General features: G+C 43.7%; 2 protein-coding genes across 6 annotated transcripts in view; both read right to left on the bottom strand.

Annotated features, from left to right (window-relative positions):
* GOLGA1 (golgin A1) overlaps positions 1 to 4,326 on the bottom strand; it is a 42,594-nt gene extending 38,268 nt beyond the window's left edge. For 3 of the 5 annotated variants that reach the window (XR_005886222.1, XM_041004613.1, XM_041004617.1), the window contains exon 1: positions 2,464 to 2,968. Coding sequence is in view for 4 of the 5 variants with exons in the window: in XM_041004613.1 (XP_040860547.1) it covers positions 2,464 to 2,598 (135 nt within the window). In the remaining variant the exon portion in view is untranslated. Of the gene's footprint in view, positions 1 to 2,463; positions 2,969 to 3,618; positions 4,155 to 4,247 lie in introns of those variants that run through there. The other 2 variants (XM_041004614.1, XM_041004615.1) reach the window with 2 other exon arrangements.
* Positions 4,327 to 13,525: 9,199 nt separating this feature from the next.
* Positions 13,526 to 14,308, bottom strand: part of SCAI (suppressor of cancer cell invasion) — a 132,253-nt gene continuing 131,470 nt past the window's right edge. The window contains exon 18 of the mRNA XM_040962981.1: positions 13,526 to 13,688. Coding sequence (XP_040818915.1) covers positions 13,542 to 13,688 — 147 coding nt within the window. The 3' untranslated portion in view covers positions 13,526 to 13,541. The remainder of the gene's footprint in view (positions 13,689 to 14,308) is intronic.

Raw genomic sequence — 14,308 nt, 5'->3', positions numbered from 1 at the left:
CTGACTGTGGGCACAGAAACCATTAGGAGGCTCCTCCTCCTTGCCAAGACTCCCTCAAAGGCCTCACTTCCTGATACCATCACACTGGCCATTAGGTCTCAACATAAACCGGTACCAACACAGTCCAACAGGTGCTGTTACAGAGCGGAGGCCAGGATAAGGCGCCAGCTGCAGCCAAGAGGGGTGAAGGGGACAGTGAGAGGGGTGAAGGGGACGGTGAGGGGGTGAAGGGGACAGTGAGAGGGGTGAAGGGGACAGTGAGAGGGGTGAAGGGACAGTGAGAGGGGTGAAGGGGACGGTGAGGGGGTGAAGGGGACGGTGAGGGGGTGATTTAAATCAAGGGGGCTTCTCCTAAGCTGAGTCGTGAAGGAGGCAGTAAGCGTCTATCAGAAGGAATGCTGGAGTGAACGACTGGGACGGGAGACTTTCCACAGGAGATGCGAAGGTGAACAGGCACAAGGAATGTGATCCGTTCGGGAAGTGCAGCGATGCCAATCTGGCTCTGGCAAACAGTGAGGCTGGTCACGTGGCTGGTCACGTGACTGGTGACAAGGCCCTGGCAGTTTACTATTACGCTATAACAGCAAGTTTTCATTTCATCCTGAACATGATGGGGAAGCCCCTGATTTCAAGCATTGGAGACACAGAAACAAGTCTGTTTTGACAGGATGGCTTTGGAGTCACTGGAGGTAGGGCACCCAGACGGGTCCCTGTGTCCAGGAAAGAGAAGCCATCTGACATACAACGGACGTGAGCGCACGAACACAGTGGAGTGGAGAGGCAACTTGGAGAGGTATTTGGGAAATGGAAGCCAAAACACCTGTAGGTTTCCTGGACACCCCAAGAATGGAGGGGGGAAGGAATCCTGATGCAACCAACGGTGTTAGCACATGGCTTGAGAGGATGCCAAGACATATCGCAAGAGGGAGTTCGGAAAGTCAACTTCGTTCACTGGAATTTGAGGTGTCTGCGGGAAAGGCATCCATTGGGAGCAATCCGTGGAGCTGTATCTAAGCTCCACACACGGGCTGGAAGGTGAGTCGGCACACGGTAACTGGAAAGCAGGGTTCTCCTCGAATTCAGGACAGTCCCTCCATGTGCAACGTGTCTAGATGAGACTTCCCTTGGTGCATCGACACAAAGACAAAGCAGGCTTGTGGCCACAGCGCTGAGCCACACGCAAGGTGCACGTGTCTGCTCACGCAGGCCCAGTGTAAAGCTACACGTGGCTAGCCTCACTGCTCTGCTCCAACAAACCCAACAGCTTCTGCTACCTCATCAGACCCGGGAGTCAGATGTCACGAGAAAGGAGGCCGAACACTTATCTGCTCCTGGCAATCACTCAAATGTCTATTCCTGGGAGAGACAGAAATCAACTGTGGCCACTTCAAATTCTGGACTCTTACACTGCAGTCACACATGTGAATCACAGCTTCATGTGATACAGACGCATTCTGGAAATACGTGGAGTTAAAAAATAAAAGCCCAAGACCATGGTATGACATACCATTTTATAAAGTTCAAAAATGAGTTAAAAATACATTTATGACATAAACTACAAATATTATTACAATATTATGGTCCAAATAATGCTTATGGTAAATAAATAATTGCCTATGAGGTACTTCCAAAAGTTAATGAAAAGTAGCTTATTTTGTTGCAGAATGTCTTGAAATCCATGCATTTGTTTTTTCATGATACGTTCTGAAGTGGCCTTGTATATATCAGAACACAAATTTTAAGAAGCAAGACAATGATAAAACACAAAGGTTAGAACTGTGGCAAGTGACAGAGGTGAACTGGGGACAGGAATGGTGAAGTGAAACGTACCGACAGGGCTACTTCTCTGAACGTATGCCTTCTAGCCAGACATTACATATATATATATCCTTTTGAATATGTCAAGCATTATAAGGCATTTTTTACTAAGTCATCTACCTTGAGGATCCTGTCATGTGTCAGGCATATGCAAATTCTCAAGCCTAACTTTCTAACACAGCAAGCAGCAGTCTCATTCATTGCAATCTCACCCAATACAACTGCACTTGACAAAGAACACACTGCAGCCACAGGGCCTTGTTCCCACCGGTTCCTCCACCCACAGCCCCTCAGTGCAGTCTGACCAACCCTGACCACAGTCCACAGAGCTGGCCAAGCACCAAGGACGTCAACCGGCTGTGTCTGCGGGGGTAAACAGGCCCAGGCGTTTGCACAGGTCAATGCAAAGGAGGTACGTAGGTGGAAGAGCACCTTACGGACAAGAGACAATAAAGAAGGGAACACATAAAAGGTAAGCAAATAATCCAGCCCCGGAACCATAACCACTGACCTTGAGCAAGAAGTCACATGTGCTGGTCCCGCGCAACTACAAACTACAAAAGGCACAAAACAGGCAACTTCATGAAAAGACTCCCTGGAACATCACGTCTGAGCCAAACATGAACAACTAGAGAAGCTACTTACAAAGTCATCTCCGGAGTCAGCTCCCATAGAGGCAATGGATTCCTTGCTCACCGACCTGGGGATCCTGGTGGCACCCCCAGGCCGCTGGGCAACCGCAGACTCCTCGGCGATTTTCTTCTTCAGCTTGGCGAACATGGTGGCTGCCGGGCACAGGATCCCAGTGCTTTAGTCCCTGTGGCGGCCCTTCTGCTGGCAATCAGCGTCCCGACACCGGCGGTGCCTGCGAAGTTGCAGACATGCAAGCCAGCTCCGTGCCAGCATCGACGGGAGCCCCGGGCTCAGGCCAGGCCGGCACCTAGGAAGCAGGTGAAAGCCTTCTCTGTAAACGAAATACTGGGAAGATTTTCCACACCTGAGCTACCGCCTTCAACTTCAGCTTTTAAAAGGCAAGTTTTGTAAGTGACAGGTCAACGTAACAGAATTACTAAACCTTTAGGAAGTACACAGGCGCTTTATCTACACACGCACGCATGAGGAAATCTAGTCTTGAGGTGAGGCGACCTGTGTGGCTGGTGGCTGAGTGGCAGGGCTGGTATCTGAGCACTGAACTCTGACTCACAGGTCCTTACTGTTTTTTTTTTAAAGTAGATCACGCTGGCTGTGGCATATGACACATTTAGGAAAATTTCCTGGGGCAAACACCAACATCCTCAAAACAGGACTTGGTGCTTTACAATCCTTCTTGCAACTATATCAGTATTTTAGTACAAAGTATTACTAAGATGAAAGCAAAAACATATGCAACTCAGGAAGCGGAAAAGGGGGAACATTTTATGTTCCCTACAGAAAGCTCAAAGCCCTATATATTTATTTAAAAAAAAAAGAAGAAGCCAAATACAACCAAGTATATTCTATTTGTACCACACACTCTTATTTAAACTTTTACTGAAAATGATGTGTGGTTGAAGTCTGGGGAAAAAAAATTCCTCCAATCACATTTTTTTTTCCTTTTGTTTGGAAGGATACAGTCTGGCTGCCACCTGAACTTTCCACATTTTCTCGAGGGTTGAGAAACCTGCTCGAAGGCCTACCAGCCACCTGCCACCAGCTCACCCACTCCATCTGCCGCACTCTCCAGAGGTGTCAACACCACTTACTCACCGGCCCCTCTGCTGGACTGAGAGCAGCCCGGAGGTCCAGGCATTCTGTACTCACCCAGACACAAACGCGGTGGGCAAGTACAACGGTGGGAAGTCAGTCAGTGGAGGACCAGGAGGGAGGGGAATTCGTTTCGGGAAGGAAACCCTACCAGTAACCCCAGCTCAGCCTGGTCTCCTATGGATCTGTAATTTTCCTCAGAGCTTAAGGCACACGGAGCGGAGTCGCTCACAGCAGCTCGGATGAAAGGACGCTTTCCCAGAGCTTGTATTTATTTCTCAGTTGCTTCTGACACACGCTGTCTACCTGGGCCGTCTGGTTCGCACCACGACGGGGCGGCAAACTTGGGACAGGGGCTAACGCCCTGATGGCAGCTCCGAGCCCACTCCCTCGGCCTCCCTCCAGCCCCGCCGGGGCTAAGGCTGTCCGCCACGGGAAGGACCCGACAGCAGGGAAACTGAGGCCCAGCAAGGAGGAGACGCTCGTCCAAGGCGGCGTTGGGAGGACTCTGCCAGACTCAGGCCGGGAAGCCCGCCTCCGCTCCCATCCTCGCCCTCCCGGTCCCGCCCCCCAGCTCGGGTCTCAGACAACCCAGTCCAGGGGGCGCCTGGGGCCAGGCCGAGGACGCCGGGAGAAGGGGGACGAGGGAGGGCTGCTCGGGTTCCTCGGGCCCTCGGGTCGCGCACCTGCCGCTCCGGGGGCGCCCGGCAGGGCACCGCCTCCCGGGCCTCTCGTGAACGCCGGGCCGCGTCAGCTGCCCCGCCGCCAGCCGCCGAGCCGGAGCGGCGACCCGGAACCGCACGTTCCCCCACCAGCGCGCCGGAAGTGGCCCCGCGCCGGATGGAGCCGCCACGCGCATGCGCCCGGGCGCCCTTGGCGGCGAGCGGCGGTTGGGCGGAACGGCTCTCGGGTGCCGGTCCCCGCGCTCGTTCCCTGCGGCCCATTCGCCACGTCAGCGACCGGCCGGTGCCGCGGATGACGAGAGCGTCGCCCAGGCCTTTCATCCTGGCTTTAAGAAAGAGACTGGTAGAGAGTCGGGGAGGTGGGAGGAGCCTCGAACTCGGTGTGTGTGCTGGGCCAGCGTGGCCGTGTAGGAGGGAAGGTCCGGGCCAGGACTGCCCGGCTGGGTCATCCCTACTTACTGTGTCCTGGGAGACCCCGGGAGGCCTGCGGCTCCAGAAACTATCTTGCCGTTGGGAGGGATGTTCGCGCTTCTGTTGTTTTGTGCCTGACTGTAAGTTGTAAACGCACACTGCAACCCAACGCAGGTGTCAATTACACATGAAAGAAACTTCCAGAATCATTCCCTTGTTCCAAACGTACTGGGGTAATAGTCTATGGCTTAAAAAATACGCTGGCTAAAGAAAAGAAAAAGCTGGTGGCAGTCCACGGTGCTAACTTGTCTGTTCGCCTCTTTGACACGTGTAACATCCCAAAGGTGAATCGGTGATTCATACCGATTTGATCCTCGTTGAGTCATGGTGCCCATTGGTTGCCTGGGTCAGATTTCTGACCTCTCGGTGCCCCCCAAGTCTGGGGTTCCACATTAAAGGAAACTCGTCGGCCCCAGCTCCACTGCCAGGACAGTGCACCTGCCACCTGATTCTGATAGTCCTTCCCTCCAGGGCCAAGGCAGGAGGACACCAAAACCCAGCTAGGAAAATAAGCATAGAATCTGCGACCTCCCCGACAGCTGCACGTGGGGCATCAGCCAAGAGGGGCAAACCCTAACCGCTTATCACTTGGCCGCCTCAGCAAAACCGAAAAGGTAACCAAAGTTTAGGCAAATAATGTTTATTTTTATATTGATGATACACTTAATATATATGTGGATCAAGATACAAAATTCATTTACAAGAGTTCACACCTGATGTAGTCACATTCCTAGAGAACATGTATCAATGCAAAAATTTATTTTTAATATATACTGACAAGAAAAATCAAATAGTCTGTAATCTTACTACTTAGAAACTTCAAAACAATAACGGTTAACTTTCCATCCTCTTGTATTCTAGTGCCCGAAGGGAGGTAGGCACCAGGGAACAGAAGAAAATGCTTGGACATCTACTGAATCTGGTCTGCAGAATCACAGTGTTTACTCTGAAATTCATCTAGTGAAGTAGTGAAAGGCTTGCTATCTATTACAAATCACATATCATACAAAAGTCAAGTGTGACAAACTCAAGAAAATAATGTGATGCAAGAAGCTCTCGGTTTCTAAAGCCTATGCAGTATCCACCCTAGCAGACAAAGCAGAAAAAGGCTGCTGGAGAGAAAACAAAATCCCTTTTTAAAGAGAAATGCATGGCTTAAGCAATGTAGAAACACAAGAGACAAGAACGTTTACAATACCACAAACGAGTGACAAAGTGATTTTACCCCCATAGTCACTGTTAGTACATAACCCCTTCAGAATGCATCCCGGGAACATAAAAACTAACGAACCCAATGATTTGCTGTCTTAACAAGAGAGCCGAGCAAATGAACTTTGTTCTAAACTGTCACCCACAATACCCAGATTTCAATACAAGAGAACAAGATTAGGTCTTGAGGGTTGCAGTGATCTGTGAACAATGAACTTCATTATTTGCACGACAGATTAGCAACACGGGGATAGAACTGTTACACGGAGATTATTGTGCTTGGATCTCTTGAGGAGAGCTAAGAATTCCTATAGTGTTACAACTCTAACATTTCCGTTTGACAAGCATGATTAAAAAAAAGTATTTCACACTAGAAAATCAAGTAATTAGATCCTCCACATGTAATTTTTGCTATGATTTAAACAAGTGCATTTCTGCCTGATGCTCGTAATGCAGATAGCAGCCTCAGATTTACACTTTTTTTCAGGGGAAAAAGACATGACTTGTTTTAACTCCTATTATCTTAACCTTTAGTGACACTTTGAGTAGTATGAACAGCACTCAACTTTATGATGGAAAATGCTAGAGGAAAGAATTCATGGCCTGAAATGACAATAACCTTTAGAGCAAAGGAAAACATGATTTACAAGTGTTTCATCTGATTGTTGGATCAGTGTGACCCCTGCTTTATGCTGGTGCCATGAAGATAAGCTGCACAAAGTTGACTGGGAATGTTAGGACATTGTGTCTGCCTTTTCAATTATCTAACACCTTGCTATCTCAACTGGAAGGACGTTGCAAAGTACTGAACTCCAGTAGTTGAATAGCAAGGTTTTTTAAAAAATAAGCAGGTGGATTAACTAGCAATGAAGTCCTTTGCAAAAATAATGCATCCAGATAACCCAGAGAAGCCACAAAAGTTCCACATTAGTTTACTGACCAGTAGGTCATTTTACTGATGAAAATGGTAAAGAAATGAAAATACCCAAATGTTGAGGAAATAAAAATTTCAGGTAATAAAAATTTGTACTGTGCCACACACTGTAAGCATTTTTTCCTGCAGATTTATGTGTAGAAAAGAGGATGGGAATAGAATTTTGAAAAAAAATACAGTAAGAAAAATAGTTTTTTTCTCTATGGATTGCAACTATTTACTTTGGAACTACGTATAATTTCATAATTTTATATTTTAAAATGGTTCTTCATACCGATTTGAAGAACGTTTATGATTAAAGTTTTAATGCCTAAAATCTGAGTGTTCAGTCACGGACACATGGATGTTCATAAAAACTTCAAAAGAGAAAACCATGTATTGTGATATAAAGTCAAAATTTAAATATTGTTTACTGCAGACCTGTTAGGCTAGCCATAATTCATTACCACACCCAGAGTGATAAATATTCAGTCTAATAATTCATTCTGTAAGCCAATGGGGAAAGTAAACATCTGAAATTATTAAATAATATAACTAAAAAGATGATTGTCTTATATATATTATCATTATCTTCCAAAACAGGAAGCATGCTCCCAATTTATAAAGTCTGTTCTATGACCAAATTCAGGCTTAAGTGAATCTGTGGTATGTACTTCAAATTATTGAAAAACGGTAGATTTGCAGTTTTTAAGAATCACATTACTTAGTCTGATAACTAAAAATTTTTAAAATCACAAAAGAAGTTAACAAAAATATTTTAAATTAAGAAATGGTGCTTCAGTCAGTGATTAAGTAACGACGTAATGTAAAAATGGAGTCTTCTCAAAAGTCAATATCACACTAAACCAGTAAGTGAAGAATACCAAGTTTGGCTTATGAAAACATTTCCTATTTACAAGATTGCAAAGAAAATATTTCTATGGCACCAACATCTTTGAACTGAACACATACATCTTCACCTAACTGTGTTTTCCCCTCCTTCATCCTGACACTTTTCCGGTCAATAGGTGATAGATTCCATTCACACATCAGTAATTTTCACTTAAATACAAGGCATGCTTAACTCTCTGTGCTCAGAATTCCAAAGTGGAAGATGGTGTAGCATTGTTTTGAAATTCCAGTTGTAAGATGATCTGCTTTGACCATCTGTAATGTAAAGTGGATGGAGGATCCTGGAGTACAGCCCAGAGAGGGTGTCTCAGTGTACAGAGCAGCAGGAGAAGGGGAAAGGTTGGTCTTAACTGCAAAGTGACTGCAGTCAGAGGTCATGGTCACAACTGCATTCTTATCTATTGCATTTTTAAAAAATTGCCGCTGTTTCCCAATTAATGTCCTCACTGAGCCTGAGTCAGTTCCATGGATTATACGTAACAGCATCTGTTCTCTCCAGTTAAAAAAAGGCAAAAACAAAAAACCAAATTGGTTATGGGAAAGAGTATCAAAGCCTAGAGATATTGTCAATGACTTCTCAATATATTACTAAGATTTAAGATTTACTCAAGCAATAAGGTTATACTTTTAAGTTTAATATTAAAATTGAAGACTGTTACCAACAGTTGGCAATAAAATTAACTCGAACTAATTTCCTTTTGTTAAATAATTTTTTAAATGTTCCATCAAACAGTCTTCTGAAGAATGGGATAAAAAGTTGCTTTGCAATTGAATTTTATCATGCAGAAACAACCTTGGCTTAATTTCTTGAGTGTTCAGTACACACCTGAATAATCTGGTTACAGGCATTTTGCATTGATACTCTGCAGTAATCCGTAGGTAAGGCCCTGCACAAATCCTCCCCAACCTCTCATCCTTGGCAGAAGTGTGAAAGCTGAGATTCTGACAGCATACCATGCTCCTAATGTTGAGAATTCTACTTCCTGTGTGAATACATCAAAATGGTAGAACTTAAGTGGTCTCATGGAGACAAGGCGAAACTGGAAGCACACGATTGGCAAGGAGCATGTCCCTGGATGAGCAGACTCCTCTTGGGCATGCCACTCCAGTAAGAAAACCTGTAGCTGGAAATGCCAAGAGAGCTCTAAATCACAGTGGCCGCAAACACGGAGATCCTCCACGTCCTCGTCCTCATTCAGTCCCACGCCCCCTTGAGGATAGACCTGCCTTTAGCCAATGCCCCGTCACTGCCTCATAGAGACACATAGAAAGCGAGGCACAGTGATGAAAACAATTGTTCCAAACTTAAGATTCAGTATCCGGTATTGAAGTAATAACTGGGAATGTGTATCTGTGTACTTAAAGACAATTTCCTATTTTAAATGTGAGTCAAGTGATTTTCTCCCTTGATTAATTACCAATATAAATAATTTCCTACTCAGCACTTAAATGTGAGTCAAGAAAATAAAACATCTAAATGAACCTGCTGGTGTCTGTTTTTTCACATACTTAGGCATTTATATCTGTCATCAGTTTAAATGGAAATGTCCAGGTTTTAAAGCTAAGAATATCCAGCTTTCTATTAAGCTCTTTATAATATGATTTCAACTCCAAATGAGCCCATTTATCCAAACACAAGCCCCTCAAAATAGAAGCTCATGAATGAGATACAACCACAAGCTAATTACAGTAGCATGAGCAATGCCACTAGGATGTCCTCACAGAACTTAAATAAATTCAGCCCACAAATGGGTATGGGAATATAATATACACATATCATTGAATACCAAAGTATTTACAATATGTACACATATACAAGAAGTATACAGAGATTGCATTTAGCATCACAGAAATATACACATGCCATTCAAGATAAGAGTTTCAAATAAATAGTCAATAAAAGAGCCCTACATGTAAGTACCGTTTGTACTCTTCAAGCACTAAGAACCCAACCAAGCAGAATCTCCATAAGAGACTCCACGTATTCATATCCACGTTGTCTCTCACGCTCGGAGTGGGGATGGTTCTGAATCACCAGTAGACCTTGGCCCCTGACTACACTTCCAGTCACGAATGTTCTGGATATCAGACTGATGACACGTCTCCAAGGACAACCGAGTATGGGACTTTTCAGCTGGGTCTCAACTGTTTGTGAAAGATGGAAAGTTACTGGATTACATAAACTTGACTGTTAAAACTACAAAAACTGATACATGAACAGATCTGTCACTTTTCTCTTTGTCTCAACTAAATTCAGCACAGTGACCACTGATTTTTTCCAGGGAATTCTGCTGCATGAAAAGTCAAAAAGTGCTAGCTAGCCACAAGAAGCATGACTGGATTGCACTTTGCTTCTACTACTTTGAAATGTTTCAGTTTGGCAAAAATATGAACGGTACAATAAACTATGTTTTGAGAGGTTTGGACAGCACCACTCTGGAAGCAAAACACACAAAGAAAAAAATAATTTCCTAATAATTAAAATTTTTCTAGATCTGACTTAATAACTAGTTTCAGTATTTCATATAGTAACAAGGAAAATCAAACCAAAACACAACTTTTATGCCAACAGATAAACCTCTGGTTCTTTCTCATTGGTTATAGGAAGCAGTCTGAGCTACTGGTAAGACTGGGCTTAGAGTAGCAGCTGGGAGTTTTCTACCTCTATGAGAATAACTGGATAGCCTCTGGACCTGTAAAATAGGGAAGATGCTCACTTCCCCAACTTCAGAAATAGGTGCATAAATAAAAATTCCTTGTATTCTGTACATCACTGACTTGTTGCAATTGCATGTGTTTTATTGTGTTTACAGTGGTTCTTCAAAGGAAACCAGAGACTATCAGGTCCTTCAGGGTGAGTCTGTGGAGTTGGGAAACAAAGATGCACTCGTTCCCACTGCTTTTGCTCTGTTCTTAATTCCGATATTTAAATTTTTGTGAACTGTAAAATTAAATATATAAATAGGGCTTAGTACTTTTATATTTAGAAAGGAGAAGGATATGCGTTTGAAACACCAAATATTTTGCCATTGTCATGTTAGGCCCACTGAATGACAGTTGTTTTATATGTCTTCTTCCTTGATTAAATAAAAACCTTAAATGTAGAAACTGAGTACAGGATAGCACAAGGGCTGCTTAAAACCGTCCTGATCAAAAGTAAAGGCCAAGAAGACAAAGTGTGCAAATGTGAAGGTAACTGGAAGTCTGCCCTGACCACGCTTAAACCAAGACTCCTTTTACTGTGCTTGAAAATGTTTTCTGTTGTATGTCATCGTCTTATTTATTTATTTTGGTTCTATGTCTGCTAATATAATTTTCCCAGAAGAAAACCTGAAGTCTCATTTCTTTGAAGCTGTAAGTGAAGCAGTCATTTAGAATCTTGTCAGTACAGTTTTCCTCTGTTGAAAGATCATTTTAGTCCACTTTATACTTAGTAACTGTCAGAAATCACACTACACAAACAGAAGGACCAATGTCATGGCAAGATACATGTGTTACTAACTGTAAAAGCTCTAGTTTCTGCCAGGACTGACTATGAACTAGTTTCCAAAACAGCTAAGGGGAATCCAGCAACGTTCTGGAAGAAAATCTAGGTAAATATAACCTGGAAAAGAAAAGGTCGTATTTGCTAAAAACAAGGAAACTAATTTTCCTAGTTGCAGAAAGGAGGAAATTAGGATTTTTGACCAAAGAGTTCAAATTACAGAATTACTGGGTTTGAAAGGAACTTGGACCAATCCCTTGATTCTACAGTTGGGAGTGCTGAAAAACTGAGAAATGGAGACACAGTCTAGTGTCTAACGCTAGTGCCTAGGGAAGCCGGGATTACAATTTATGTCTCCTAGTTTTTCAGACCAGTGTTACTTATGCTTAGCAGGTGCAAATAAAACCCAGGCCAATAAGTATGATATGAAACATCAGAGAGCTGGCTGGATTTAACTAGCACAGAGCTTGAGGAAAATCTGGAGGTCCAATAGGGTGTCACTGGAGGCCAGGGAATCTGGGATGTTTCTGATGCTACTGTAAACAACCCATCTGAAAAGGAAAGCCAGCCCACTAGTCAAGAAGCCTCTTGGAAGGATAACTTCCCTCAAGCCTGCTGAAGCACTCTTAGAAAGATCCAAAAATAAAACACACCAAAGTCCCCAACCCAAGAACAGTAACTCAAGATTTCCGTTGGGGGGGAAAACCCTAGAAAATTGGAGAAGGTATGTGAATTAAACTTAGATTCAAATTATCTTCATGCCAGAAGTGAAACTCCACTGAAAACATTACAGTAACTTTTCCAGAAGGTCATAACAAAGAGACTCCCAAAACAATCACCTCATTTCACCTGGGACTGCCAGAGGTAGCATGTGATCCTGAAAAGAAAATTAGGTAGGAAGGCTTTCAAAATCACAGATTTGGGGCCCGGCGCGGTGGCGCAAGTGGTTAAAGGTCCTCGCCTTGCACGCCCGGGATCCCATATGGGCGCCGGTTCTAATCCCGGCAGCCCCGCTTCCCTTCCAGCTCCCTGCCTGTGGCCTGGGAAAGCAGTCGAGGACAAGCCCAAAGCTTTGGGAACCTGCGCCCGTGTGGGAGACCCGGAAGAGGCTCCTGGCTTCGGCTCGGCATGGTATCGGCCCGTTGCGCTCACTTGGGGAGTGAATCATCGGATGGAAGATCTTCCTCTCTCTCTCCTCTCTGTATATCCGCCTTTCCAATGAAAAAATAATAAAAAAATAAATAAATAAAAAAAAAAAAATCACAGATTTGAATTTCAGCGCTGTGCGATCAAAAGGGGGGGAGCCAAAATGTCATAGTTGGTATCCGAAATTGTAAGGGGGATGACAGGGAAGAAAAATGCAAAAACCTTTATATTATGCACCAAGTCCTATTTAAAATAATACAAAAAATGGGCATGAATATAAAATACTATACACAGGGAGTTTTAACAAAGCCTATTTAAACACAGCAATTGCAAAATCAACTTGGATTTTAGGTTTTACCATACCCAGTTAAACCACAACTAAATATCTCTGATTGTGAAGTATCCTAAATGTGGATTCGGGGAAAACAATTAGAAACTCTCTAACAGAGACACTGTATAAGGAAACCAACGACCTGATGTTTTGTCTGAAGCATTTAGAACTTTTTTTCCCCATTTCCAACAAAAACTGACAAAAAAAAAAAAGCAAAATCAGTTTCATAATAATGCTCAAATGTCCCAAGGAATAGTTAACAGTTTTCACATGCAAATGAATCCTATTCAGTTTCTGAACTTCCAAACTGTGTTTAAAGGAATCGAATGGTTTCATCTTCCTTTGAGAATCGCACATTTCTCTGCCGACTAATGTGGAAAGAGAGGAAAGCTCAGGACTGTGCTCCTGCTCTCTGGCGGGCCGAGCTGGCTAGCTGCATCAACGGGGCAGTTACGTACTCTCCAAAATCAGGTATTTAAGGTCCAAGTGTAAGAGTTGCAAATTTCCTTATAATATAAAAATAAGTGATTTACTCTCCTCAGGGTGAGAACAGTGACAACTGGAGCGGAGGGGCAGATGCTGGAGGCACATACTCACACCTCAAAACCGAAAATAAAAATTCCAAGATTGACTGACTTTTTTAAAAGACCCGAAAGGTTGCATTTTAAAACTGTTACCCTAAAAGTCTGAATATTTTTCAGTTTTTTTTAAATGGCGGTCCTAAATTAAAAAATAAAAACGAAGTAACACCACTATGTGTCTGTCATCACATTAAAAAACTGCACCATTTAAGTTCTGTGGAAAATGAAAAACTGTTTCAACATGAGGGTTTTAATAGTCATCTATGGTATTCTCAAAGAACACGTTTCGCACATCCAGAATGGACGCCAATTCCAAAATGTGCTTCTGCAGGTGCGGATTCTCCACCGTCTCATCTCTCGGCAGCTGTGGGTATGATTCTGGATAATTTCGTGTTTCCTGTAAGGAAAGAAGACACTCAAATTTTATGGTCAAATGGCAGAAAATTATACACAAAACTAACAATATTAAGGAGTTAACTTCACCTGTATTGTTTCCACCCTATTATATGATTTTTATTCTTAATCATTATTATTTAGAATTTAATTTTAGATGATGTTACCATAGTTGCTCAGAGTGGGATGGATCAAGGGTTAGTAGGGAAAAGTGGGTGTGATTATCATTTCTATATTTTCTGTTTCTCCTTCTTGTTTTTTGCGGGGGAGGAGGTGGGATAAGGCAGAAGCCATACCCAGCCTCTTAACTGCTCCAGCAGCCAGGGATGGAGAATGAGCACTTGGTATCAAGCCAGGGTCCCAGTGTGGTGCATACACAAAGTTTTGCCCAGGTGGTTTTGATAGTTCTGAAATGTTGTCAATCTCGCCGAACCAAGGATGAGGGAACACTTTCAATGTTCATTAGCGGACACAGCCAACTTCAGCATCTCCATTTGCCCAGATATTTCCTGCCTTTCCTGCCATTGTTTGGCTGGGGTAGTTGTCCAATTTGCTCCGTTCTCTTTCCTCTGGGATGGTACAGATGTCCCTTGCAGGGCTCAATGGGCTGCCATATTCTACATG

The sequence above is a fragment of the Ochotona curzoniae genome, unplaced genomic scaffold (assembly GCF_017591425.1).
Source record: "Ochotona curzoniae isolate NIBS_2020 unplaced genomic scaffold, NIBS_Ocur_1.0 scaffold_3208, whole genome shotgun sequence".
Lineage (NCBI taxonomy): Eukaryota > Metazoa > Chordata > Mammalia > Lagomorpha > Ochotonidae > Ochotona > Ochotona curzoniae.
This window is presented reverse-complemented; position numbering and strand designations above follow the sequence as displayed.